General features: G+C 46.5%; 4 protein-coding genes across 8 annotated transcripts in view; 3 read left to right on the forward strand and 1 right to left on the reverse strand.

The window, feature by feature from the left end:
• Positions 1 to 226: 226 nt before the first annotated feature.
• On the forward strand, positions 227 to 16,035 carry sh2b2 (SH2B adaptor protein 2). The gene is made up of 9 exons (XM_078098324.1): positions 227 to 431; positions 6,666 to 7,607; positions 10,017 to 10,118; positions 10,279 to 10,370; positions 10,698 to 10,798; positions 10,897 to 11,058; positions 11,168 to 11,370; positions 12,045 to 12,219; positions 13,365 to 16,035. Exons 2-9 carry the CDS (start codon positions 6,696 to 6,698, stop codon positions 13,697 to 13,699), a joined length of 2,082 nt encoding a protein of 693 aa, XP_077954450.1. The 5' UTR covers positions 227 to 431; positions 6,666 to 6,695; the 3' UTR covers positions 13,700 to 16,035.
• A 587-nt stretch (positions 16,036 to 16,622) lies between these two features.
• On the reverse strand, positions 16,623 to 18,566 carry dnajc30b (DnaJ (Hsp40) homolog, subfamily C, member 30b). The gene has a single exon (XM_040185477.2). It carries the CDS (start codon positions 18,560 to 18,562, stop codon positions 17,393 to 17,395), a length of 1,170 nt encoding a protein of 389 aa, XP_040041411.2. The 5' UTR covers positions 18,563 to 18,566; the 3' UTR covers positions 16,623 to 17,392.
• Positions 18,551 to 22,751, forward strand: bud23 (BUD23 rRNA methyltransferase and ribosome maturation factor). Its single transcript, XM_040185535.2, has 12 exons — positions 18,551 to 19,323; positions 19,617 to 19,654; positions 19,740 to 19,835; positions 20,199 to 20,281; positions 20,447 to 20,543; positions 20,637 to 20,733; positions 20,835 to 20,885; positions 20,969 to 21,054; positions 21,298 to 21,343; positions 21,432 to 21,493; positions 22,112 to 22,201; positions 22,346 to 22,751. The coding sequence occupies exons 1-12, from the start codon at positions 19,276 to 19,278 to the stop codon at positions 22,398 to 22,400; spliced, it is 849 nt and encodes a 282-aa protein (XP_040041469.1). The 5' UTR covers positions 18,551 to 19,275; the 3' UTR covers positions 22,401 to 22,751.
• A 640-nt stretch (positions 22,752 to 23,391) lies between these two features.
• The window catches only part of stx1a (syntaxin 1A (brain)), a 36,377-nt gene continuing 34,354 nt past the window's right edge, over positions 23,392 to 25,414 (forward strand). For 4 of the 5 annotated variants that reach the window (XR_013461941.1, XR_013461944.1, XM_040185503.2 and 1 more), the window contains exon 1: positions 23,393 to 23,865. Coding sequence is in view for 2 of the 5 variants with exons in the window: in XM_040185503.2 (XP_040041437.1) it covers positions 23,836 to 23,865 (30 nt within the window). In the remaining 3 variants the exon portion in view is untranslated. Of the gene's footprint in view, positions 23,866 to 25,414 lie in introns of all 5 variants that reach the window. The other variant, XR_013461943.1, reaches the window with a different exon arrangement.

The raw sequence follows: 25,414 nt of genomic DNA on the forward strand, positions 1-25,414 counted from the left end.
ACAAGGTAACCACACAAATGTACTAACTATATAACAAAAGGATAGGTAATACTTCATGTTACTACCTCTTTAGTAAAAAGAGGAACCAATATAAACCAAGTGCCAGGAATGTTCCTGAATTCGTTACGAGTCACCAAGAGAGAGCACAAGTACCCAAAACGATTAAAAAAAAAAGCCCTGTTGATTACATTATTTTGAAAGGATAAACCCGGAAGTGCGAGTTGCCTCTGTTTCTCTGTGACTTGCCTGCGGTCCGCAGACAAGAGCAGAGGAGAGATGGGGTGCGCGTGAACCGGCGCAGCAGCGGATAAAAAGCCATGTTCGATCCCAGAAAATAGAAAACCACCCTGACGGAAACAAACACCGGGATCCTCTCGGAGACCCCCGCGCCCCCCCCCCCCCCCCCGCCATGAAAGCCGTCCCGCATTGAGGTGAGAGCTGCCGCCGCTGCGTGGTCTTATTTCTTATTCTGTCTGGACCAGCTGGAATTGAGAGCGGTGAGACATCTTGGGGGAGGATGTTTTGTGTGTGCAGGTGTTGTTAAGAGAAAGAGGCGAGTAACAACAACAACAACAACAACAAAGCTCCAGGTGAGCAGGGGATGCATTGCCCCCCCGCGATGAATCCTGCGTAGAGAGTTGTCTTTTCAATGGCAGAGAACAAGTGCAATAGGCTCTTTTTTGTAGGTGTCGAGCTCACGCACGCACGCACGCGCACGTATACACGCAAACACGCGCACGAGGCGCGATGCTCGGAGAGGGTCGCGGTGTAAAAAGGGGGCTTCTCCCATAATGCCTCTATTAGCCTCGAGGGAGTGCAGTGTGGTCGGTCTCAGGACGGATCGGGGGGGGGGGGCTGATGTGATCAGATGGGACGTTCAGGGCCCGCTCGAGATGACGATCCAACGCCGCTGTACCGACTCGTGACTCCCATTCATCCGTGGAGCTGTCAGCCCTTCCCATTCATGAAGTCCACAGCGCCGCCCGCTGCACAGCGACCCGCCGCCGGCTGCGGAGGGGCTCCGCGGGCCCGCGGGGGCCCGGTTACAGGCCTGCTATTGACTTCCTCTCGGGTGTCTCTTCATTGGCTTCACGAGAGACTAGGTAAATATGAAGCCTGACGAGCCGGATCGTTGCAGGACACGGGCCCTGATATTATATAGGCCTTTACTTCACAGTCACATGTATGATAGTAGTCTGCTTCCCAATCACCAAATCAAAGAATTTTGTTTGTTATTTGTTCTTATTCTATAACTATATTCTATATTATTGGTCATCAGGGATGTTTATGTGATATTTTATGGGTATCATTCTAATATCGGAATGCAATGCTACTGTCAATGTGATATTCTGATAATACGCAACACTAAAAACAGTAGAAAAAAAATCGATTAAATGAATGAAACTATTTGGGGTTGATGGTTGAACAACATTTGTCACTTTCTTTCACAACTCATCAAATCTTTGACATAATCTGGTGAAGATATGGATTGTGGTCAACAAAATTCAACAACATTCATCACATATGCCAAAAAAGTGATGTTACGTTGCGTCATACTTCCACCCTCAGTTTTTATTATCAGGCTGTTTTTTGCATCAGCGTCACTCAGCGTCACTGAATTGATAAACATTAAAACCCATCTGTTGGATTAACTGACACACTTGATGCTCACACAGGTTGTGGCCTATTTCTCCCCGGCGAGAGGCCTGCGGTCATCTGTGAGATCAGTTAGACCCGGTGGGCGAGAGACAGGAAACGGCAGTCGGTGGCGGAATGTGCGTCTCCCACGCGCTCCGTCCTTTATCACTGGCCGCCATATGGATGGCTGAGCTCACTCAATATTTACGTTGTCGCTACTAGCGGAAAAAGCCAGAAGAGGGAGAGAGAGACAGAAAGAGAGAGAGGGAGAGAGCGATGGTACAGAAGACACGCTTGATGAGGCCCTGCTACCGATATTATGAAATGGCAAAAAACCTAAAAGCCAACTGGTGAACGTCAGTTTGTTTGTGTCTCCGTTTCTCATCAAGTCTGGTTTATCTGCATCGGTCTGCATCTACACACACACACACACACACAGACACACACACACACAGAGCTTTATGCAGCCGTGTGTATCAGTGTCTGGATCAGGAGCGTCTCCCCTTCATCAGGGCAGTCGGTCCTGAAGTGCGCCGGGGCTCATTCAAACTCTCCAGGCTACATTCAGGTTGAATCAGGGAAGGACGAGGTTATCAGGGGTCGGCTCAGAGGTCACTGACCGGCTGCTGCCAAGTGAGCAAATCTAAATGACGGAAAAGAAAAGTATCACTAATGACCCCTTCTTCTGCTCGTCCTGCGGCTGCCGCGTCTGATCCCCTTCCAGCGTTATCGTGTGTCTGCATCTCCCCTGCTCAGCCTTCCACCTCCACCAGACTTTCTTTTTTGTTTTCCTTTTAGCTTTTGTCTACTTTCAAAGGGAATATCTTTGGTTTTTGAAACGTTGTTTTGAAGATATCGTCGTTGGCTCTGAGAACTTGTGATAGACTTTATTTAATTTCTGTTCGATATCACCACCATCAATCAGCCCAAATTATCAAAGTTGCAAAATGGTCTTTAGCTGATGTTCATTTTTATTATTGATTAATGGAGTTAACACAATTTCAATTGCCTTTCTATTTTTTTTAACATTCTATTTTGAATTATATGAATTAAGAAAAACAGGAAATCTTGACTATTGAATAACGGACAAATCACCTAATTCCTTTACTTTTTAAATGCATTTACAAAAGGGTTGTTTTGCTGTGGTTTTATATCCCGCGTGCATAAAAAACATCTCATATCCCCAAACGTCCTCAATCCACATGGAGCTGCTGCGACATTTCCAACTTTGATAAGAGCACGCGATGGAGATGTCGTGCGCTCAGAAGGCTGTCGGACACTGACAGTGCTGCTAGCTGTGTCCTCTGCTGCGCGGCGGGCTAATCTTATAAAACATGGCAGGCACCAAATTCCCCGGGGGGTAGGGGGGGGAGGTGGTGGTGGGGGGAGGGGGATGTGTGGGAGCACAACATCACCAATCATCCTCCATCAGCCAATCACTGAGGGCTCGCCGCTGGCATAAATCTGGTCACAGCCACGAGTGTGTTTGGATGCAGGACTCTGTTAGACTACCGTGTTTATGTGTCCGCGAGTGCACGGAGGTATGTGTACACACAGCCTTAAAAACACAAATCCTCGTCACATCCGTTTTCCTTGGCCGCGGTATCCTTTCCTCAGCCGCTTCGTACCCACAGCACCACACGTATGAATCAGGCATGTGTCTCTGCGAGGGCCCCGCCGGGCACACGTATAGCGACTTATCCCGCGCGATGCGTTCTGCAGGCTGCAGCTGATTGCTTCTCCTTCTCCTCCACACTCAGTTTACTGTTACAGACAGAACTCCCCACCATCTGACGGAGATATCAGCCGTCGTGGATTTTTACAGGGGATAAGGAAGAGGTGCATGAGGGAGGGGGGGGGGGGGTGTGTCTTGTGAAGTTTGAAGGATGGAGGTGAACGGTTTAAGAGGCCCCTCGGCTCTGCTCGCTCTTTGTTAGTTGTGCTTCAGGTCCATCAGTGAAGCTATTAGAGACCGGGGGGAGTCGTGGAGATGTGAGAGTCCACACGGTGCCTCCGCTCCCCCTCGTCCTACAGTCTGTCCCCCCCCTTGTCTCCTCCACCTCCGCACACTGATTGTTTTAGCAGCTGGTCCATGCGCCCAGTGTGGGGAAATATTCCGATTCTTTATTCTTTACAGAAAACGGAAGTGTAAAAGTTAAAGATCCATCAACCAAAATCCTACGTGGGAGAATGTAAACAGGGACTTCACAGTTTTGGTGCGCTGTTTTTATCGTTGTCTGCAGGCAACTGTTTTCAGTGGAAAAGCGCTAAAAACCCACTTTTCAGTGTAATACCTGCCAAACACCACACAGAGAGACACTGTTAAAGAGGAGCATCAATAGCTTCCTCCCACAAAAACGCAGCGAAAAAGAGAGTAAATACCAGACTTTGGTCGATCAGGAGGACAAAGTACAACTTCAAACTGCTGCGGGTGTCAATTAATAGCTTTCTGTTAATAAGTTCAACATGTAGACTTGATAAATAACTCAACATGGGACTGAAAACCCCCCTGCGGACCTCTCTGCTTGTTTCCCAGCATCCCTGGTACACCGTGCGGTGGTCATGGAAACAACACCCAACTGAGGAAGTCAGAAAAGATTTCAAAGGGCTGTTGAGAAACGATGAATGGTTGTTGCGATGTGGAGAATGTGAAGAGTAAAAGTAAAAGGCCCGCTGTGACTGACACATTATTTTAGATGACAATATTTGATTGTCATAATCATGCATACATGTGTATGCAGGAAATGCTCAGCTCTGCTTTATGACTTCCGCCACTCCCCCCTCTTTGCCCCCCCCCCCCCCCCCCCCCTCAATGTTTTTTCACTCCCGTCTACTTTGCAGTATATGGCCGGCTTCAGTCTGCTGAGCCTGAAAAATACATAATGCTGTCCACTTCCTCCTGCGTCTCATGGCTTAAGTTTCATGCTGACTCCGTGAGTGAAAGTTGGTGTGTGTGTGTGTGTGCGTGTGTATGTGTGTGTGTGCGTTTCTGAGCGCGTGCACGTGTGCAATCAGTACCCTGCAGAGATGCGTCCTCATCTTTGCAGGAGCACGGGAGTTGTGAGAAATGCACCTCACTGTGTGTTGTTGTTTGTCTGCTGAATAAGTGGAAAGTTGGCCCGGTGCAGGTTTTTAAATAGCTGAATGGATATTGATTTCCTCACACAGCACACACCACAACACAGACACACAAAAAGACACACGCACAAGGGAAGCAGGACCATTGTTCTAAATTTGGTTCAAGTTCATTAAGCCTTGCTGGTTTTCGGCTGCTTAGAAGATACAAATCTGCACTTTCTCTTTTTTTTTAACCACTTAACACAAACAAACAAACAAACATTGCTATTAACGCTTAGTAAATACTTCCCATTAACATATTTATTATTAACAGCGTGTTTATGATAAAATGCCTATGATCAAATCAGTCATTTTTCTCTCTGGTATCGTCACCGCCATTTATTAAAACATCTCGTCTCATTCTATGTGTCTCCACGAGCCTCTAAAACCTGTCAAGATGAATTTTTGTCACCGGGTTATGAAAGCTTTCCCAGCTCGGGACCTTTTGCTGGGCTTCAGCCCCGGTGGCAGAACAAGAGAGAAAACCACAACGACAACAACAACAACACAGTGCTGTCGGGCCTTCAATCAAAACAGCTCAGTTTTAGGACCCCGACCACCCACCGCTGCACAGCAGATGAAATAAGATGAAGCTAAGTGACTTAAGTTTTGGCCCTTCATAATCCTCTGGGGATTCCACGCATTTCTTTCGCTGTACTTTTCATTCTTTTCCTCTAATCCCAGCCTTCCCTGGTGTCTGTATCCGTCAGAGCATTCCTCTGAAATCCTGACGCCGTTGTACAGGATGGTTCTCCAAAGCTGGGACTCCTGTGTTCTTCCCCCTTATCATTATCCTCCCTCTCTCATCGGGGCACGTTGTTTCTTTCTAAACTGTGGGAGAACGAAAGATGAGGAAATGGCTTGTTGTTAAAAATCTCTGAAAGACTTATTTCCCTTTTTTTTACATTTGCGCTAATCCTTTATAAAAACACGACCCACGCAGATGCTTTTTTCAAATGACAATAACGCTGTTTGCAGGAAAAATCCCAGGGAACTTTGCTGTTCGCATGTATTTATGACACAAAACATTTGAGTGCACATTGTGAATAAAAAAAAGAGAGAAGCATCAGCAGCGCTGAGAATGAGCTTTGGCAGCTCAGGGAGCGTGTGCCACCCAGCCCGCCCACTCAGACGACATCCACATCTGCTGGATTTACAGACGTAATGAAAACAACGCTTGTGCGCTCGTGCGTTGCCGTTCGCTAGTCCCGTAGTAGTCATGTGCCGAGGTGAAGAAGGAGGGTGAGATCTGGCTTTGGCTGTTGCCACTGACACAGTGGTGGTAAAACAGAGAGAGGAGTGTTATCGGGGATGTGATGTGGTTTGGCACCGATCGGACCAGAGAGAGAGAGAGAGGCAGCGCTGACAACTGAGTCATCCAAACACACACGCACGCACGCACGCACACACACACACACGCGCACACACCCGCACGCACACGCATGCATGCTGGGGAGCAGAGGAATGCAAGGATGAGTGGATGAAACACTCATTATGTGGAAAAACAACAGTGAGTGAGAAAGATGGGCCATGAAGAGGACAATCTGAGCGCTTGTCACAAACCTTTAACTCTTAAATGATCAATACCCGAACTTTCCTGGGAATTTCCCTCTGATATCTTGAACAACTGAATGATAAGATGTAGCAAAGTGATCAAAAAATGGGTTGCGTTACATTCTTCTTGGGGTGGAGGACTTGGAATCATGATTATTACTTTCATTGATTTCAATTTGCACAATACGATTAGTGGCAATATGGCAACAAGTAAAAGAGTAGATCATTTTGAAAAGGGAAACCTTCTGCCTGTGTTTTTGACACAAAATCTGAAAAATAACTCATTTGACCTCCATCCACGCCGCCGTCTTCCTTTTCCTCCACACTGACGCTGCGCTCTCCTTCCTTCCCCACAGCCTCTCCTCGTGGGTTGGCATGGCCCAGTGATGAACGGTGCGGCGCTGCCCGGTAGCCCGGAGCTCTCCTCCTCGTGCCCGCTGCCGGACTGGCGAGAGTTCTGCGAGCTCCACGCTCGGGCCTCCGCTGCCGACTTTGCGGACAAGTTCCAGCGCTTCCTGTTGGAGAATCCGTGCTACGACTCGCCCGGCGCCGACGCCAGCTTCTCGCAGCACTTTGCCCGCCACTTCCTGGAGTGCTTCTCGGCGGCGCTGACCCAGGCCCGGGAGAACCAGGCGTCCTCGCCGGGGGAGGACGGCTCCGGCGCAGCGACCAAGTACAGCATTGTTCCTTTCCTTGGAATCCAGGGCTGCCCGCTGTCCTACGGCCAGGACCTTTACCAGAGACGCAAGGACGCCGGGGCTTCCAGTGAATCCTTGGATAGCATGGACAGTGGAGGGGGGGGGATGGACGGGGGCGCTGCCTCCCGGGACCCCCAGCCGACCCACAAAGTGTCTGCTTTGGGACAGTCGCGCAGCTCGGAGGACGTGTCGGTCAGTCACCCGAAGGCTCGCTTCAAGAAGGGCTTCTCCCTGAGGAACATGAGCCTCTGCGTGGTGGACGGGGTGAAGGAGATGTGGCACAGGCGGGCCTCCCCCGAACCCGACGGGCCCCCTGGAGCCAGGAGGGTTAACGGTGGAGGAGTGGGAGGAGTGGGTGGGGGAGGGGAGGCCGCAGGGGGAGAGAAATGGTCCCAAAAGCTGCGGCTCCCCAGAGGTTCCCAGGGCCACAAGACAGAGATGCTGGAGATCCAGAGGGAGGGAGCGCTGAGATACATGGTGGCTGATGACACAAACTGTATGGGCGCGGCACAGTGGCAGAAGTGCCGCCTTCTGCTGAGGAAGACGAAGAGGGAAGAAGGGGGTGAAAGGTTCCTGCTGGAGTTCTACGTTCCACCTAAGGTACACAAACACAAGCAGACAAGCAGGAGATTTGGGGTCTAGAGCTGAGTTAGTGTTAGGTGGTCAATGGATGATTTGAATTATTATTATTATGAATAATTTTTTCCACCCCCCCTCCCATCACTCAGCCTGACCGACACGTTTTTTAACATATGACCTTGACAATACCAACAGAAAACAGGCAATTAAGGTTAAAGAAAATGTGTGTTGTTTCACAGTTGGGGTTTATAGTGAATCTGGACGGCTTACAGATTGTCTCAAAATCCAGTTTTTCACCAGAGGCACCACAGTCACAGAAACAGAGAAACAAATACAGGTGCAAGGGCCCATTTAAAAGCATTGGAAAAGAGAATTTTCAGCTCTTCAAGACGAGTCAAATTATGCATGAAATTGATTGAAAAGATCATTTTTGAAAATAATATCAATTTTGCAGCCCAGATATAAATGTAGCCCGAGAATCCAACCCCTTTGACCCTGAGAGGAGTCACATGAATATGGGATTTCCAGATCATTGTCCCTGACCTTAAGAGGACCACGCGGCTGTGCAGCTGAGTGTGTGCAAATCTGCCACTGTCCTTTGATCATGGCTGGTGGGAATGTGGGGATAAGCCTGTGGAAAGAGAGGGAGGGGGTCGGGGGGTAAGGACAGGTGGGAGGCAGGTGTGGGAGGTGGGGGGGGGGGGGGGGGGGGCATAGAAGAGATAGAGAGAGGAAGCTGTTTCATTGATTTCAACATGAGGCAACAGATTGCAAAGATTTCCTTTCATGTGCAAAACATAAATATTGATCTGCTCCTTGTCTTTGGCGAACTGTCTGCAGTGACAAACTAAAAATAGGAACCCGAATAGTTTTTCTGAATCACTCAAAAACTCTGCCAGAGTCACAGGGGCACCGTGTAATTTAATGTGCTTCAGCAGTTTCATCTGTTAAATTCTATTAACTTCTACACGTGGGGAAATTATCATTAACTGAGATTAGGAGAAACTTCAGAGCAGCAGTTGCAGCCTAAGTGACACATTAATTAAACACACACACACACACACATCTCGACAGGCCGTGCAAACACTGGGGCTTCTTTTATCCTTGCCGTCTTATTCAAGTCTCACAAATCATAACAGTGCAGAGTGGTGTTGGAAAGAACAAACTGACTAATGAAACCTCAATCCAGCCCGGTGCTGGCTGACTGGTCGTGGTTCAATCCCTGTCGGGGGCATCAATCCGCCGACTGCCGGCATTATGACACGCCTCAGGACTCAGGACGACGAGCCACAGCAAGGAAAAAAAGACTGGCCGCACTAACTGCACGTATTTCCTGTCAGGCCGTTGGATCTATGTCATGGAGCTCTGATTAAGACTGCTTTGCTCCCTCTTAACATTTCATCAGACACTTCCCAATGAGATTGGGCTCGCGCGGGCCGCAGTAGAGACGTACAGGAAATGGTCAAAATGGTTTAATACAGGAAGTGGTTTTTGACATCTGATCCAGGGAAAGGAATTGCGGGTGTGGATGGCAGCCAACTGCACCGGCAGACAGAGATGAGAACAGTGTTTCTCCAGACAGATCAGCTGATAAGCCTCCGCCAGACCATCAGTCAGCCCCCGTTACGCTCTGCCCCTCCTGACACACACACACACACACACGCACACACACACACACCGATGCTCACCAACTCAAACACACTCACGGGACATGTTAAGATTATCTTCTAGATGCAACTCTCTGTACAGGCCAGGATGTTTTCTTGTAAACAGTTTAATGTTTTTTTCAGTAAATCAGCAGGAATAATTGCTGAGAAGTGAAATGCAGTCAGAAATCAGACGCGCCATAAAGACTGAGTGCCTATTTCGCAATCTCATGTAATGTTTAAATGTCTTATTTTATTTAAGAGTACGGATGCAGTTCATTGCTTTTACATCTTGTACCGTAGATTCCGACTGCATGTTGCCCCTTAATTATTGTTTGAAGTTTTGGAGAAGTTGGGTGTGTTTCTCACTAAAGACAGAGGGGGAAGTGGAACTATTTAAATCTGCACCACTAACTAAAAGCTTGATGTTTATAAATGATTGCCTCTTGCAGGACGTAAAGAAGGGTTTAATTTAACTTTGGACAGTTCATAATTACAAACTATGCATTTGGGGGGTACGACACATGTGGAAGATTACAGTGCCACACAGGGAGTAATGCACATTTAGTTTAGTTACACGTTTCTGCAATATGCAGGCAGAGAACATTTTTAGCTTGGGACCCCTTGGACTCCTAAAAAAATCAACAAAATCAAGTATGACTTTATAAGCGATCAAGCTTGTGGTTTCATCAGATTCCAAAATATCAATTCAAATTAAACTTACAGAACACAACAAACATAAATGTGACATTTTGTTCTGTGTACGTTTGCATTCTCACTTTAGTCCTCGAAGCCCAAAGTGAGCATCCCTCTGACAGCCATCGTGGAGGTGAGGACCACCATGCCGCTGGAGATGCCCGACAAAGACAACACTTTTGTTCTTAAGGTAGAAACCACAACCATTTTCCGACCACATTAACACGTGTGCACCTGCTTCAGTTTCAGATATGATTCTGCAGGAAAATCAAGTTGTTGGAAAATAAGCTCGCCCCCCTTTGACTGAATGGAGCTCAGTGTGTGACTTCAGTGTTTGGCTGCCTCCGCAGGTGGAAAATGGGGGAGAGTACATCCTGGAAACCATCGACTCGCTTCAGAAAAACTCCTGGGTCGCTGACATCCAGGACTGCATAGACCCGGGGTAAACCACCAAACAAATATTTGCTGTTAGCTGCCTTGAGAGAAGAGAAGGATGGAGGGAAGGAGTGAGTGGGAATGGGTGGACAGGAAACGGGGAACACACACCGTCATCAATCATTAAATTGGTGGATTTTTTGACAGGTTGCTTTTGCAAAAACATTTTGCACCACTGACATCGCCCCTCACTTCCCTGGGGTCGGTGCAGCTCAGGACGTAGACAGAGAGATTATTTGTGTCCCTGTTTGCCAGATTTGGATGTGTGTCAGATTTGTTTGCACATGTGTGTACACGCTCTTGCGCTCCTCCTGACCTGCCTGCTCGTGTGCAGTGACAGCGGCGATGACATCGAGCTGGCGTCGTGTCCCAATGGCCAGGCCTCCAAAGACTGCTCCATGGTGGCCTCCTGCAGCTGTGAGCTGCTGTCCGAGGGTGAGCGAAGGCTGCTTCCTGTGTCTGCACCCGCTTCGTACCATTCAAATCTTCTGATCCGCGTGCGTTTGTTAAAATCCACCCAACAACGTGCTCAGGTGTGTATCGTGCGCCGGAGAGGACGTGTCCGACAGCAGCAGAGCATTACGGCGTCCCCTCAGTGCGTTGCAGGGAGCCCCCCTTCACCCAGCACCCGTCCCACATGCCTTTAGAGCGCTTCCTGCAGTCCCCCGAGGCTCAGGCCTCCAACTCCTCTGCAGGTAACGACTACCAGCATTTACTTTTCTCTGCAGAGAAGTAACATCACAGCGTACGCTGCCGCTCAAAAACACAGAAGGATACTGAGAGCACCGATTGGCTTTGACTCAGGTGGCGGTGAAGGAGCGAAAGAGTCCGATGGCGATGCCAGCCTGGCAGGTTACCCGTGGTTCCACGGCACACTGTCCCGCGTGCGTGCCGCTCAGTTGGTGCTTGCGGGCGGGGCCAGAAGTCACGGGCTCTTTGTGATTCGTCAGAGCGAGACGCGGCCCGGCGAGTACGTCCTCACCTTCAACTTTCAGGGCAAAGCTAAGGTGAGGAGATAAAAGAGAGAAGACATTGTATTACTAGAAGATCTTAAACTTAACGGTGTGTGGTTATAATTTAGATTTAGGGGTTGGAAGTATTGGTTTTGTTATTTGTAAATGTTTTGACGGGTTGTCTTTGGTATGTATTCAAATTAGTTCATGAAAAGTAGAAAAACATTTATTCTTTATTTTAATATGGCAAATTTTTTCTGAACCCTTGTCGAAAAATGAAATGTATTTATTGGAAATTTAATTGGTTAATTTCACTTCGGATATTCGAGAAGTTGCAACTGTTTTTTTTCTTCATTTTTTTTGTTTTACTTGAAGTTAAGAAAGAGATGAAAACATTTCCCCCCCTGCTTCTAAAGACGGCTCACAGCGCACGTAGTAATCCAAACCCGGGAAAAGATGCAGCAATGTCAGCATTTTGTGTTACGTAACACAATCCCTGCACATGACGGAAGGAAGGAAGTGTTCCTCCGGTGTCAGCCTTCTGTCGCTCGAGCCTTTCAGATAATTACCTGACCTCTGTCTCTTTTTAGGCGTGCACTGCTTTTCTTATCCTTCTCTTCCTGCCGACTCTCTTTCCTCTGTTACATCCCTTTTATTCACCTGTATGACAATCCTTTCTCACCCAGTGTTACCGCCGTGTCTCCCATCCATCCCGTTTTCTCTCCCAGCATTTACGCCTGTCGGTGAATGAAAACGGCCAGTGCCACGTCCACCACTTGTGGTTCCACACCGTGTCGGACATGCTGAGACACTTCCACGCTCACCCCATCCCCCTTGAATCCGGAGGCTCCGCTGACATCACGTTGCGCTCCTACGTGCAAGTGCAGCGAAGCTCCAGCACAGGTACACAACCGCACAAAGGGAAACTGTTCATGCGCCACACAAGCCCGAAGCCAGTCGCACCCACCGGAGAGTCGACCATCCGTTGATGTCAAGACGTTGTAACCAAATTTGTGTTGTGTTCTTTTTAACATGTAGAGGCATGTAAACATGCCTAATTACTATGCAAAGAGGCGAAACGATCCAGCATTAAATGAAGGTGTTTTATTTGAATGCATATTGTCTGATTGGACCTCGCTTCGGGTTCTCAGGCGGGGATGTGTGTGGAATGACCTCAGAGGTCTGCTGCAGCTGCATCATTAGAGAGATTTAGGTTCTCTTACTGTGACACCTCACAGTAGGAGAAAAGAAGGTGTGAATCAAACTATTGAGGATGGCTGAATTTGATTTTAGGGATCTGGTATTGTGTATTAGTTTTACAAAGTAAAAGTCCGAAGTCCCAATATACCAAAAGAAATAAAGGAATAATTGTTTAGACGGATTCTGGTTTGTTTTAAAATGTAATTTGTCTGATTACTATATATTTAGACAATATACACCTACAGAAACGGATTTATTTGCGCCAATATCAATTTAAGAATTTTAAAAGATAGAGCAATGATGTGATCCCATAATTTACATAAGCACAAACATAATAAAAATATCTGATTTAAAGAAAAAAAACAAAGAGTAATGGAGGATGCTAAGAAACTTCCATAAAATGAGATCTACTGGCCCTCTGCTGTGCTGGCGTGGGATGAATGCCCTCCTGTACAGGAGAGTGAGGGGGGGCAATTATTCTACAGGAGTTTTGTATGCGGGCCGAGACTCCGGCCCCGACTCACCCTGGCGGTCACAAAGAGCCCCTCTGTTTCCTCCAACGCCGGGCCGACACGCACCCACTCCCTTACACACAGTCGCATAGAGCGAGGGTTTGATTCGGGCCGTGAAAAGCCTCACTGATGGTCAGGCGAGTCTTTGGCACCAGTGTGCGGGCGGTGTTATTGCCCACCGAGAGAAAGCGCGCTGAGGGGGGCCCGCGCCGGCTCCATTGACGCGCTGCTCTACGAAGGAGCCTTTTTGCTCGCCGGTGTAAACAAACAATTACTAGCAGCATAGATTCGCCTTTATCATTATTATTCTTTCCTTCCTCCCACAATCTGCTACAGATGTGACGGGGCCTCCGGTTCTCACCCCACCCAGGGAAGCAGGCTGCTGGACGGATTCATCCCAGCCAGCCCTCCACCCCCCTGGGATCACAGCGCCCGCAGGGCCCCCACCCGATGTGCCGCTCTCCTCCAGCACCTCCTCCTCGCCCACCGCTCTCCCCTCCCTCTCCCGCAGTGACCCGGGTACTGGAGGAGGAGGAGGAGGAGGGTTACAGAGCCGGAGCAACAGCTCTGAGCGCCTGCTCGAGGCCTCTGGCGGTGGACCTGATGACTACCACGACGCCGACGGGACCCGCCGGGCTCGGGCAGTAGAGAACCAGTACTCCTTCTACTGAGCGGCCCGGCGCGGGGGGTCGGTATTGGAGGGGATGATTTAAAGAAAACGTCCCAAATCGCTGCATCGCCCATTGTTTTCTTTGTTTGTTTGGTCTTCTGAGGCAGTTTCCTGGTTTCTAATTTGAGGACAGAGGTGAGAGCAGCTCGCGAATCCATCGGGCATCGGCAGCTTCGTTTCAAACTCGGCTGTTGAGAATGTGAGCGAGCCGGGAAACCGAAGGCAAAAGTAAGAAACAAGACGTGTAGAAAATGCAGCGGGGAAGATGAGTGGGCGGAGGAAAGTGGAAGGAAGTCCAGTTGAGTCATATGGCTTTGATTCATCACTTCTGACCCCTTCCTGTTCACCCTTAACCACAACTCCCTGGGAGCAGATTCTCTGTCACCGTCCCACCGAACGACAGTTTGAAATGACCCTGAAGAAACAGTCCCTCCCCTCAGAGATCCTCCGAGCTCCCAAGAGCCTCCCGTTAATGTTTGTAAATCTGCTTTGAGTCTGTCCCGGATATCCTTACTGTCCCTGCAGGGTTTCCATACAAAGTCCTGCTCTGGCTTTCTAACATCGGCGCAGCAATCACGGGTGTGCCGGTGTCAGAGGTGTTTTTCTTAAACTGTGTACAGCCAAAAGGGTCTAAGTGCCTGACAATTACCTTGGACCTGAATGGATTGTTGCCCATGGCGACAAGGAGGATGGTGTTAACATCTTGCACAATCATCATCACCGTCATTTTCTGCTTAAAACTCACTGAACATGCATTTCCGTACTGAGACAGTTCTCACAGTTTTATTTGTGGCTGCAACACACACACACACACACACACACACACACACACACACACACGCACACGCAGCTGGTCATATGTTGTGATAGAAATCCATTTAAAGGTGTTGGAGGCGGAGGATGAACAACACACGTTCGGTCTGTATGAACATGTCGAGGTGGCTCCTGTTTTGCTGTCACACTGGGCTGTTTCTATGAGTGTGTGGTGATGTAATAGAGTCCAAATATTTTTCAATGATCGCGTGCTGCAGTAGTGTTTTTACATCGTGGTCCCTCCTTCTGGTGCTGGTTCTGTATTGAAGCTTATCATGTCAATAGCCTGTAGATTAGATATGCTGTTACTATAGTTCACTTTGAAGTAATGCCTTGAAGTTATTAGTAAATCCAAACCCAGCATTTAGGCTAGTGGAGGGACTGGGACTTGTTTTTTTGGGGTGGTGGCAGTATTGTGTGCCGTTTGTGTGGACTTTAGCAGTGAGCTTAAGGGACCTAGATGGCCATTCTTGAAGGAGAAGATGTGACAAATGCTGCTTTACTTTTCATTGACAGAGTAATGAGTTTAAGCTTTGTACGGTGATAATTCAAAACTAAAATAAATTTCCCACCGCAAAATATTCCCGTTACTGTACGAATTGACTTCATGGTCCTGCACATTCCTTCTAACCCAAAACAGTATTCAAAATATCGTCCTGTAGCAATCGTTGGGCATAAATACAGAATACAGAATCCATTCAGCAAATCAATATTACTCGCGTGTAAGTAATAAATATGAAGCTATGCTGCCAGCAGCTGGTGAGCTTATCTGAGCACAAAGACGAGAAACAGCAGGATACAGCTGTCACACTTGGGTCCGTCTCATCCACCGCGTGGGTGGCGGTTCAGGAAGGTCCCTGAGAAAAAGCTCAGGGAGGCAGAATGCTTGTTAGCCAGCTTTAAATATGCCAGTACGCGCATTTTATTAAAACTTTTGGTCTTTGTGCCGAGCTAAACCCTCAAGCTGCTGGTCGGTGCTTCACATTTACTGTACCGGTGTCGTCTCAGCATCAAGCGTTCTTTACCAAATGTCAAACTGTCGTTTCAAAGGCACACTTGTAAACAGGAACAGAAAAGTTGACACTTTTCAGCAACTGTATTTCAAACATATGCAACACTTTTGCTACGTCGGAATAAACATATCAAGGTCACACGTCTGTCTTTTCAAGCGTGGCCATTTAGCCGTGTGGGAGAGATTTCCGTTCGGAGGAGCGGACGGAGCGTTTCATGTGCCAATTTGAATCCTATTTTTGAAACATATTTATTCCTAAACCATGAATAAAGTGTAAATTACATTTTTCCTATCAAGTGTTAATTATGTTGATGAAACAGCCTCAGTGAAACCCGTCCTTTGCAAGAGCCCATATCACAGATTGCTCATGCCTCCCTTTTATTTTCTTAACACTTCTAAAAGCTACGTTTTCTGTTGTCTGACTGAGTTTTGAAGAGTCTGTACAATTTTGTACAAAGTGATGTACTTGACATACTACTTTATATTTCTGTGAATAAAATGTGAAGAAACTATTGTGCATTTTCTGCAGTTTATTCACTCAAAACTGTCACAACACGACGGGTTCAGACCGAAACGCTTTCTCATTTGGGGAACCGGCCTGTAGATGATTTCTCTCATCTCTATTTATTCATCTGTATTAAGAACTGGAGTGTGAGACGCGACGTCATGTGGTTTGCTTTTGTTTCACTTTATATAAGATTAGAACCCACATCCCTCGTTCCAATATTAGGTCCTTATGTGAACACACGTAACATGTTCAGTGTCATTTTATAAATGTGCGACAGCCAGCGAACCAGTCGTAGTTTCACTAGTCCACCTGGGCCAGTTTAAAGCCTGATAACTTAAACACAGACGTATCGATGTTTCCAAAATGAAGCAGCTTCGGGGAAAAGAGCAGACGTACAGTCGCTCACCACAGCAGCCCTTTGCAAGCGGAGACCTCCATAAAATTCATTAATATTGTTCCACACAGTTTAACCTCACTGAGCCCTAAAGGCCTCAAGCTGAAAGCCAAAGATAATTTGGATCTTTAAGTACTTGGACGCCCTCTAGAGGTCACATGTTACAACAACCACAAAAAGAACAAAAACACGCTTGCTAATGGCCACAGCTAATTTACTATAAATATTCAGAAATAAAACAATTTTTACAAACTTTTTTTACAGTTTCCCTCACATCCAAGTCACCATAATGTGGCATTGTGTATTTACAGTACAAACGCATCAGCGTCTAGAAGAAGGCACAGAAATGTGCATTACCTTCCTAATAATCTTGTAATCGCATACTTTCAAGTCATTATCTGCATAGCTGAAGTGTATAAGTCACAGGATTTGAGCATTGCTCACGTGGATGAAAAGAAATTGGCTTGTTTGGCTATTTGTCACTACAAATAACTGGAACACATCATTTCACAATTGGTTGTTGATAGAAGAAAAGAACTGAACTTGCAGGTCTGTTTTAAATCGTGTTTGTTCACATTAAAACACCTGCGAAAGTATCAACTTTTACAAGATTGTGATTATGTAATAAACTAAATATACATGGGGCATTTTGGATTCTTGGGACTTACACGGTCAAACTAAGTAAATCCGTAACCTGCTGTGAGGTTTTCAGATTACCGTTTTGATCAATAATGCCTTTCTAGGTGAGTGTGTTGGATCGCATTCAGTTGCTGTCTCAATTCAATCAGCTTGTGAGTAGACACAGTTTATGAATAACAAACCTATCGGAGGCCTTTAAGAGACCAGACACAGTTATTTGATGTCTGTTTACTCCTGCAACTCACAAAAAAAAAAAAAAAAACAGTCTGAGATGATGGCACCACTTCCATCTCCATCTCCACATGCACACCAGGTTACAGCTTCTCCATCAGGAATTGCTGAGATTCACGATGAGAAGGCCGGCCATGGCCAGCAGCATCGCTGCGGTCATCTCCATCATTTTCCCCTGCCTCCACCTTTTAAGGGACTCCTCCTGCTGCTCCTGCACGCGCTGCCTCCTGGCTTTCATGTCCCTCTCCCTCTGCAGCTGCTCCCCGTAGTGAGCCCGGTAAAAGGCGTCAAAATCGAACATGGCCTTCCCCCCCGCTTGGGAGAAGCGCCTGGCTCTGTGGAGATGCTGCTGCTGCTGCTGGGGGGGGCCTGCGGGTCGGCCCGCGGCCTCCTTGGAGGACGGTCTCCCTGCGCCCTGAACGTCCGACCCGCTCAGGAGGCCCCGGTCGTACTTCCTCCTCAGGCTGATGCTGCCCAGCACCGTGTAGGCCTCGCTGATCTCAGAGAAGCGCCGGTTGGCCTCCTCGTCACCCGGGTTCTTGTCGGGGTGGTAGACAAAGGACTGCTTGTAATAGGCTGTCTTTATCTGGGACTGCGTGGCACCGGGGGACACCTTGAGGGTGTCGTAATAGGACGTCCTGCTCCTGTGCAGCAGAGGGGGCTGCTTTGAGCCGCTGTCCCTCCTCCAGCTGTAGCCTCGACTGGAGGCTTGCAGGGTGTCAGGGCGCCGTTTCAGACGCTTCCGGCTCTCTGAGCCGCGCTCGGCCAGGATGAAGACGACAGTGCAGAAAGCTCGCAGCTGCTGGGGGCACCTGAAGGCGTCGGGGTGGATGGAGACACCTCCTCTGGTCCAGGGGGTCATGGGGCCAGGCAGCAGCTTCTCCTGGAGGACAGGGCGCAGTCTTGCAGAGACGCACCAGGCCGTCGGGGGAGCTTGCAGGGTCTCTTTGATAAAACGGGATGAGTCCAGCTCCAAAGAAGTGGAGCAAAGTAAAGTCGCATTTTCCCGTTTACTTTCACTTCTCCTCACTCTGGAAAGGTTCTCTGTTTTGCATTGTGTCGCTTTGGTTCTTGGCTGAACTTCGTCTTCTGGTCGACTGTCACAGAAAGTGCGGTTAACCAACAGAGATCCGGGACCTTCTCCGGTGACCACCGGTCGATTCCGGGTGTTTCTGAGAGCGGAAACCCGGTAAACCCCGGTGGCCAGCCTCTGACCTACCTCGGCCATTTTGCCGACAACGAGTCGGCTAAATTCATGACGCGGCATCCGGAAAGGCTACGTCATTAACGAGGACCAATAGGAGTCCGTTTTTTTACAGGAAGTATATATCACGCCTAACCAATTGGACCAATCATTTCAGACGGCAGCGATAGTTACGTAGTGTTATGAAATGTCAATCTTTTATGATCGACTTTTACGGAAAAAAAGGGAGCCATACAACAGGTTGAAGTTTGACGTGGATTGCAAGGTATATCTAGTAATAATAGCCGTAAAACTTAAAGACACCAGTTTAAAACACCTTATTTTAAGATGATATATTCCGAACCTTCTGGGAAAGACTATATGGATGTCCGAGCCTCTACAGTTAACATTAGCCTAAATATCCTTTAATTGAATACTTTTTGTGTTTCTGGCAAATAATTAATTAATTTACTTTTCTTTAATTTCATTAATTATTGCTTTTTTATTATTAATTATGTAAGAACGATATGCATTCTTAGATTGAAATAATGTGTTAACTAAATATTAAAATAATGTAACGCATATGTACTTGGGCGCTCACAGGGTGGCGACAAACGCGTCTGTTTGAACTGTGTTGCTTTCAAGTCAACGAAGAAGTCGTTTTTACGTCGCACACGTGTGACGTCATTGGTTTTCACGTGTGGACCGTGGGCTATCACAACATTTAGCTTGTTCACGAACGGATATTACACGTTCACTCTTCATCTTTAGATAGCGACCCACACACCAGGACAACCATGACCTCCAGCTGCCGACGGCCCGAACACACGGCTCCTCCAGATGTGGTCAGTGACGTGGTTTATTGTGGTGTTTCGCTGCTAACGATAGCAGCTGTAGCACTTTCGAGCTAACGAACGTAATAATATATCAATATTTTAACGAGGAACTGTATACTTGTTGACTAAACAGTAAGCTTACCATCGTTACTCGGTTGTTACTGTGTTGTGATTAACTATTTTGCTGGTTTTCCGTATTTGTGATGTAAATAAACAAGAGGCACAATCAGGGGCCACAGTGAAGCCAGCAGACAGATGTTTCCATTGAGTGTTGACGAATTGATCTGATCTCATCCCCGCAGTACTACAATGAAGCCGAAGCAAAGAAATACTCTCAGAAGTGAGTGTTTGTTATGATCTCTGTGTTTGTCGGACACAAATATAGTTGAGTCTCTGAAGCCTTTGTGTGTTCTGTTGCCTCGCAGCTCCCGAATGATTGAGATCCAGACCCAGATGTCAGAGAGAGCTGTAGAGCTCCTAAACCTGCCGGAGGGACAGCCGTGTTTCCTGCTAGATGTGGGGTGAGGGAGTAATACTTACTCTGTTTACATGAATTATACTGTTAAACGTGACTAAATTGATTAATACGACTAAGCATTGTCTAAAAATGATGTGCATTGTTTATCATTAAAGAAAAGGTTACTTTTGCTTAATTTTGCTGTGTTAATGCTAATCCATCTTTTAGATGAGACACACACATTCTGAATGTATTTCGATGTGTAATTGAAAAATGAACTTCTTGCCACTTGTTAGAAACACCGCTGTATATACAGTGAGTGAGGATTGTAATGGTCTCCCGTTACTTTAAAATAAGGCGTTGTGAGAAAAATATAATCTTGTGCGTTTCTGACTCTAAGGTGACAACGATCTGTTCTGTCTCTCAGGTGCGGCTCTGGTCTCAGTGGAGACTTCCTGTCAGAGGAGGGACACTTTTGGGTTGGGGTGGACATCAGCACTGCCATGTTGGGTCAGTTATATACATTGCTTTCCTTAATTTGTAAAACAAATAAGAACACAAATCATCATATCATTATTGGTGAATCTCCAATAAACGTTTGTCTTGTTCAATGAGATGAATCACAAATTTTAAAACATTTCTGAAACACTGATCAACTCGCGTTATCTCTGACAGATGTTGCACTGGACAGAGAAGTAGAGGGAGACCTCTTAGTGGGGGACATGGGTCACGGGATGCCTTTCAGACCCGGGACCTTTGACGGTTGTATCAGGTGACCAACAGAACATGCTTATGCTGAAAATACAGACATTTAAGAAAACCTATGACTCTGTTATTCATTTCCTTTTGCTTCACTCCCTGTTAGCATCTCCGCTCTGCAGTGGCTCTGTAATGCCGACAAGAGGACACACAGTCCTCCTAAAAGACTGTACACCTTCTTTAGTACTCTCTACTCTTCTTTGGTACGGTCTCATCACTCCCGTTCCCTTCTTCAACTATTTAAGCATCAAGATTCCATATCATATTCTGATGCTTATTCCTCCTCACTCTTTTTGTCTTTCAGTCAAGAGGCTCACGTGCAGTTTTCCAGCTTTATCCAGAGAACTCCGAGCAGGTGAAACAACGTTGTCCATTATGGATTTAAAACCAGATGTTTTCTACAGATTGATTAAATTTGTCTTCTTTTTTCCTCCTAAGCTTGAGCTGATTACAACGCAGGCCATGCGGGCAGGCTTCGGTGGAGGCATGGTGGTGGATTACCCCAACAGCAGCAAGGCTAAAAAGTCAGTAGCGATGATAAAAGCTGGGCTTTCAATTATGACGTGTGCAGCTGCAGCCGTGTGCAAATGATTCTTTCTTAATGGCCTGTGAAATCAGCAGGAGAGTACTTGCAACCGCAGGTTCATTAGAGCACAATGACATTTATGTTAACTAAACGGTCACATTAACGATGTGATGAATTATCACAAATTAAAATGGTCAGTCTGATTTACTCAATCAATTACACACATCTTGTTTGATTCCAGGTTCTTCCTGTGTCTGTTTGCCGGAGTAACAGGAGTCCTTCCCAAAGTGAGAATGAGAGGAGTTGGATTTAGTGGTGATGTGTGCATTTTATTTAGCTACTAGATGACCACTGTTATCTGTTTGTTGTTTTCAGGGGTTGGGAACAGAAGCCTCAGACAGAGGTGTTCCAAACCAGGTCCAGTATTCAGGACAAAGGTGGTATTATTATTATTATTATTATTATTTGGATGTTTAACTGAAGCTGTTTACGTGGTTGGAAGAGTTTGTTTGTCCCAAGACTTCCTCTATATTTATTTTTTTGTCGATTTTATTCAGAAATATGCAGTATGCGTCACATGATGATTTTTAAAAAATATTAAAAATTTCGTGCTTTTTTCTCTAGCTTATTACTAGACATTTGTCACTTTAGCTTAGTGATGAATTATCACAAATATAAATGGTTGGTCTGATTTACTCACACGCTGGATATGATAAGTAATACTCTGCGTTACTTGTGCAGCACACTCAACTTGGATAATGTGAAATATCTCTATTAGTTTGTGTTAACAGCCATTTAAAAACAGGTCTTGGCCCTCATTCTTGCAGTTCCAGTCGTACCTGCTTTGATGAAGCCAAAGGACCGAGATAAATGTGAAAAGGGTCGTTGTCCTGTCCAACTTAAAACCCTGTCCGGCAGCTTTTCCTCCCTTTTACAAAGTAACGCTCCCTCCTGGTTGCACAAAGTGACTGGATGTGTGAAACCTTCAGCATGTGTGTTGTCACACGAGGTGCATTATAAGTACGCTAATCAACCACCATTTGTTTTTTGTGAAGATGTCGGTTCAAAAACATGAAGGGGAAATCGGTGAAGAAGGGACGAGATTGGGTCGTTGAGAAGAAGGAGAGGAGGAGAAGGCAGGGACGGTGCGTACAGATAACTACTCCTGTGTTTTAAAACAAATATTTGAATTGTCTTGTGCTGAATCTGTATGCTCCCAAGTTTAGCTTTAGGCTGTAACACTTGCTGAGAACCTCTTCTCTCTCTGCTGCGTTCTGCTTGTCCTGCAGGGAGGTTCGAGCCGACACAAAATACACCGGACGTCACAGAAGACCTCATTTCTAAGTGACTCATGCAGCTGTGCCTTCATTAACTCTGCACACAATCTCCCCTCGAGCTCCTCGAGTGTTTGGATTCAAACTCTTCAATCCAAGGGAAAGAGATGAAACCGTAAAATGCTGTAATGGTCAATCATTTTCTACATTTGGTTGAGTGTGTGGCAGTTTGCACAGATTGCACTCTCCATGTTCATACGTCTTCATGTTGGTCGGGAAGCATGGACAGAATTCCGTACTGCTCACAGTGGAGACAGAGTTGGCATGGACAGCACCAACTATGTCAAAGGATTCTTTTCATAAATATATTAAATGACTAATCTTTTTCTGATCGGTTTTAATTAAAAAATCTACAAAAATAGATTTGTATTTACTGTTTTTTCAGAAGCAGTTGAATTAATGACTTCAATGAATGCAGCACAGTTCCAGAAATCTTGTTACAAATGTTACAAAATGAGACACCATGAGACGATGCCATGGAAATACTGACGGTTCACTACATTATTGGAGGTTTCTAAATGGCAGAGTCCATATCTAGAAAATAGACCTCGCTCATAAGGGGAAAGGAAACTAATTTAACTTCCAATTAAGATTTGATGACGCGTTGCTGCCGGAGCGTCACAAAATGGTTTTGGGAAAAACTTATTTTTGATGGTTTATGTAGATTGTTATCAGCAGAGTGCTCATAATACCTACTGTTTAGCATAATGAATAAATCTACTCTGGAAGAGGTATTTCCTTTGTTTAGTAAGAGAACCCTAAAATATACTACATTTACATCCTGTAAATTCATCTCAAAAAGGGAAAAAAACAAAGGAACTCAACTATATATTTTTTTGTATTTATAAAAGCAACTCTTGACACATTTGTAAGCGTTTTTGCATTAAAATCCTAAATGAATCGTGAAGTCTTTGGCCTCTTGCTGCTGTGCGCCGCGTGCGGCCGGCAGAGGGCGCTGTGCGCCCCGCCGCCCTCGACCAGCTGGGCGTTATCTCCCCACCAGCTCGGTGGAAAATCAAATCCACCAGTTTCACCAGTCGGTCGGTGCTGCTTCAGCTGGAAGCTTCTCGTCCCTCCAGCGCTGAAAAAATCACAGACTGACTTTAACGGCGCGAAAAGAGAAAACTTACAGAGAAAGAGGCTCGTTTAAAAAATAAAAAAAGAGGCGGGTCAATTAGCGGAGATTGAGGAGGAAGTCGCAGGTGCGGAATGGGTTAACGGAGAAAGGCCTCGCCTCACCTTTAGTGCGCGTCACCCGGCTCCGTGAAGTGGTCCAACCACCCAAACTAAAGTGCACAAATCGCCTCCTCTCGCCAGACGCGCGCCGTCGCCTCGTGTCGGTCTCCGCCCGCCGCTCCATCACCACACACGCGCGCACACACACACACACACACACACACACACACACACACGCGCGCGCGCAGTGAGAGTGATCTACCGGAACCATGAAGGACCGCATGCAAGAACTTAAACACGTAAGTTACGGTTTGATTCGTGTGGATGGTCCTCTTTGACCTGCTCTGTGAACGTGCGCTCGTTGAGCAACAGTTGTGACTCTGCGCGGTGTGATTGAGGCTACGGTGTGTTTTTATTCCATTGCACCCGATGGCATATTCCAAGCGAAGAATCACTTGCCTGTTGGCGACTACTAATATCTCGGGACTCGAGAGGGAGATCAGAGTATCCGACATCCTTTACTTAAAGATATCTCATCTCCTACGGGTCGTTAATTAAATAGGCAATGATGACACTCCGCATTGCTCTTTGGATTCAGAATGTAAAGTGTACAGAAGTGAGATCAGATCCACATCGCGTGTGCATGTGTGGTTTGATCGATCGGGTGTCTGATTTAAAATGGTAAATTGCTCCCCGCTCGCCTGTTTCACGCGTTGGATGATCTCTCTCTCTCATCCTCACCGAACCGTAAAGCACCGACGTCGAGCACAATGATTTTCCTCACGTTTTCCATTGCATGTTACGGATGCATGTGCAAACAGCCATGTGCTGCAATACGACTTGATTTAAATGAAATCGGACCGAATAGCAACCCTCAATTCTTCATCCACCAAATAGAAAAATACAGCCGAATCGTTGGAATTGACATCAAACCCCTTAAGACCGGGATGATGCTTGACAGATAACGTTCGTGTAAGTGAGAGGTGAGATAAAGTGTCCACGGCTTGCCACACTCAATCTTCCTCATCAGCTTCAGAGAGAAACCAATATCCAACTAAACTGTCCAGCAACAACACGTTAACTGCGATGTCCGCTTCAACATCTGGTTTTATTTTGTTATTTGTCATCTTTGTTATCTGAGAAATTGGGTGCACAGCCGGACCAACGACAGGCAACCCAGGGCGAATAAAACAGAAGCAAATTGCACGTCACAGACGTTCAGATCAGCACTAGATTAATATTCTTTTTAATTTAAAGGTTAATGCAACTACTTCAGCCTCGCGTCCATGTCTCAGTGGGCCTGGACGGCATATCCGAACAGCACACCTTTGGATGCGCAGTGTCGTGTAGTTGTGTGACATCTCTGCACTGACCAATTGTACAAATTGAAAAATGTTCAATTTACAAAACAAGAAAGTATTAAATGCTCACATTTTTAGAACAGCTGATGTTGTTGTACAATTTACCAACTGGAAATCAAACCTTTTGAGCAGCAGCTCCTCATCAAATTCGGATGTGCCATCTGATACTGATGCACCTGTTGCATCCGTGTATTGTTTTCATGTTTGCATTGGTTCAATTTTTGATCAGTCAATGTTTTGCTGCCTGATCTCAGCCCAAAGTAAAATGCTCATGGAGTCCCCCCCCTCCCCACTCACTGCGTCCCGTCACTCCCAGGCGGCAAAGCAGTGATTTGGTGACAGATGGTGCTGATAAGATCCGTTTGTCAGGCGTCTTTAAACTCTGAAACCTAAAAGAGGGGAAAACATAATGATGAGGATATTACACATTTTACACATCACACTTTTACCAATCATATACAATTTCTTTTCTTCTTTTTTTCTGACA

This window comes from Gasterosteus aculeatus, chromosome 1, assembly GCF_964276395.1.
Source record: "Gasterosteus aculeatus chromosome 1, fGasAcu3.hap1.1, whole genome shotgun sequence".
NCBI classification, from domain to species: domain Eukaryota; kingdom Metazoa; phylum Chordata; class Actinopteri; order Perciformes; family Gasterosteidae; genus Gasterosteus; species Gasterosteus aculeatus.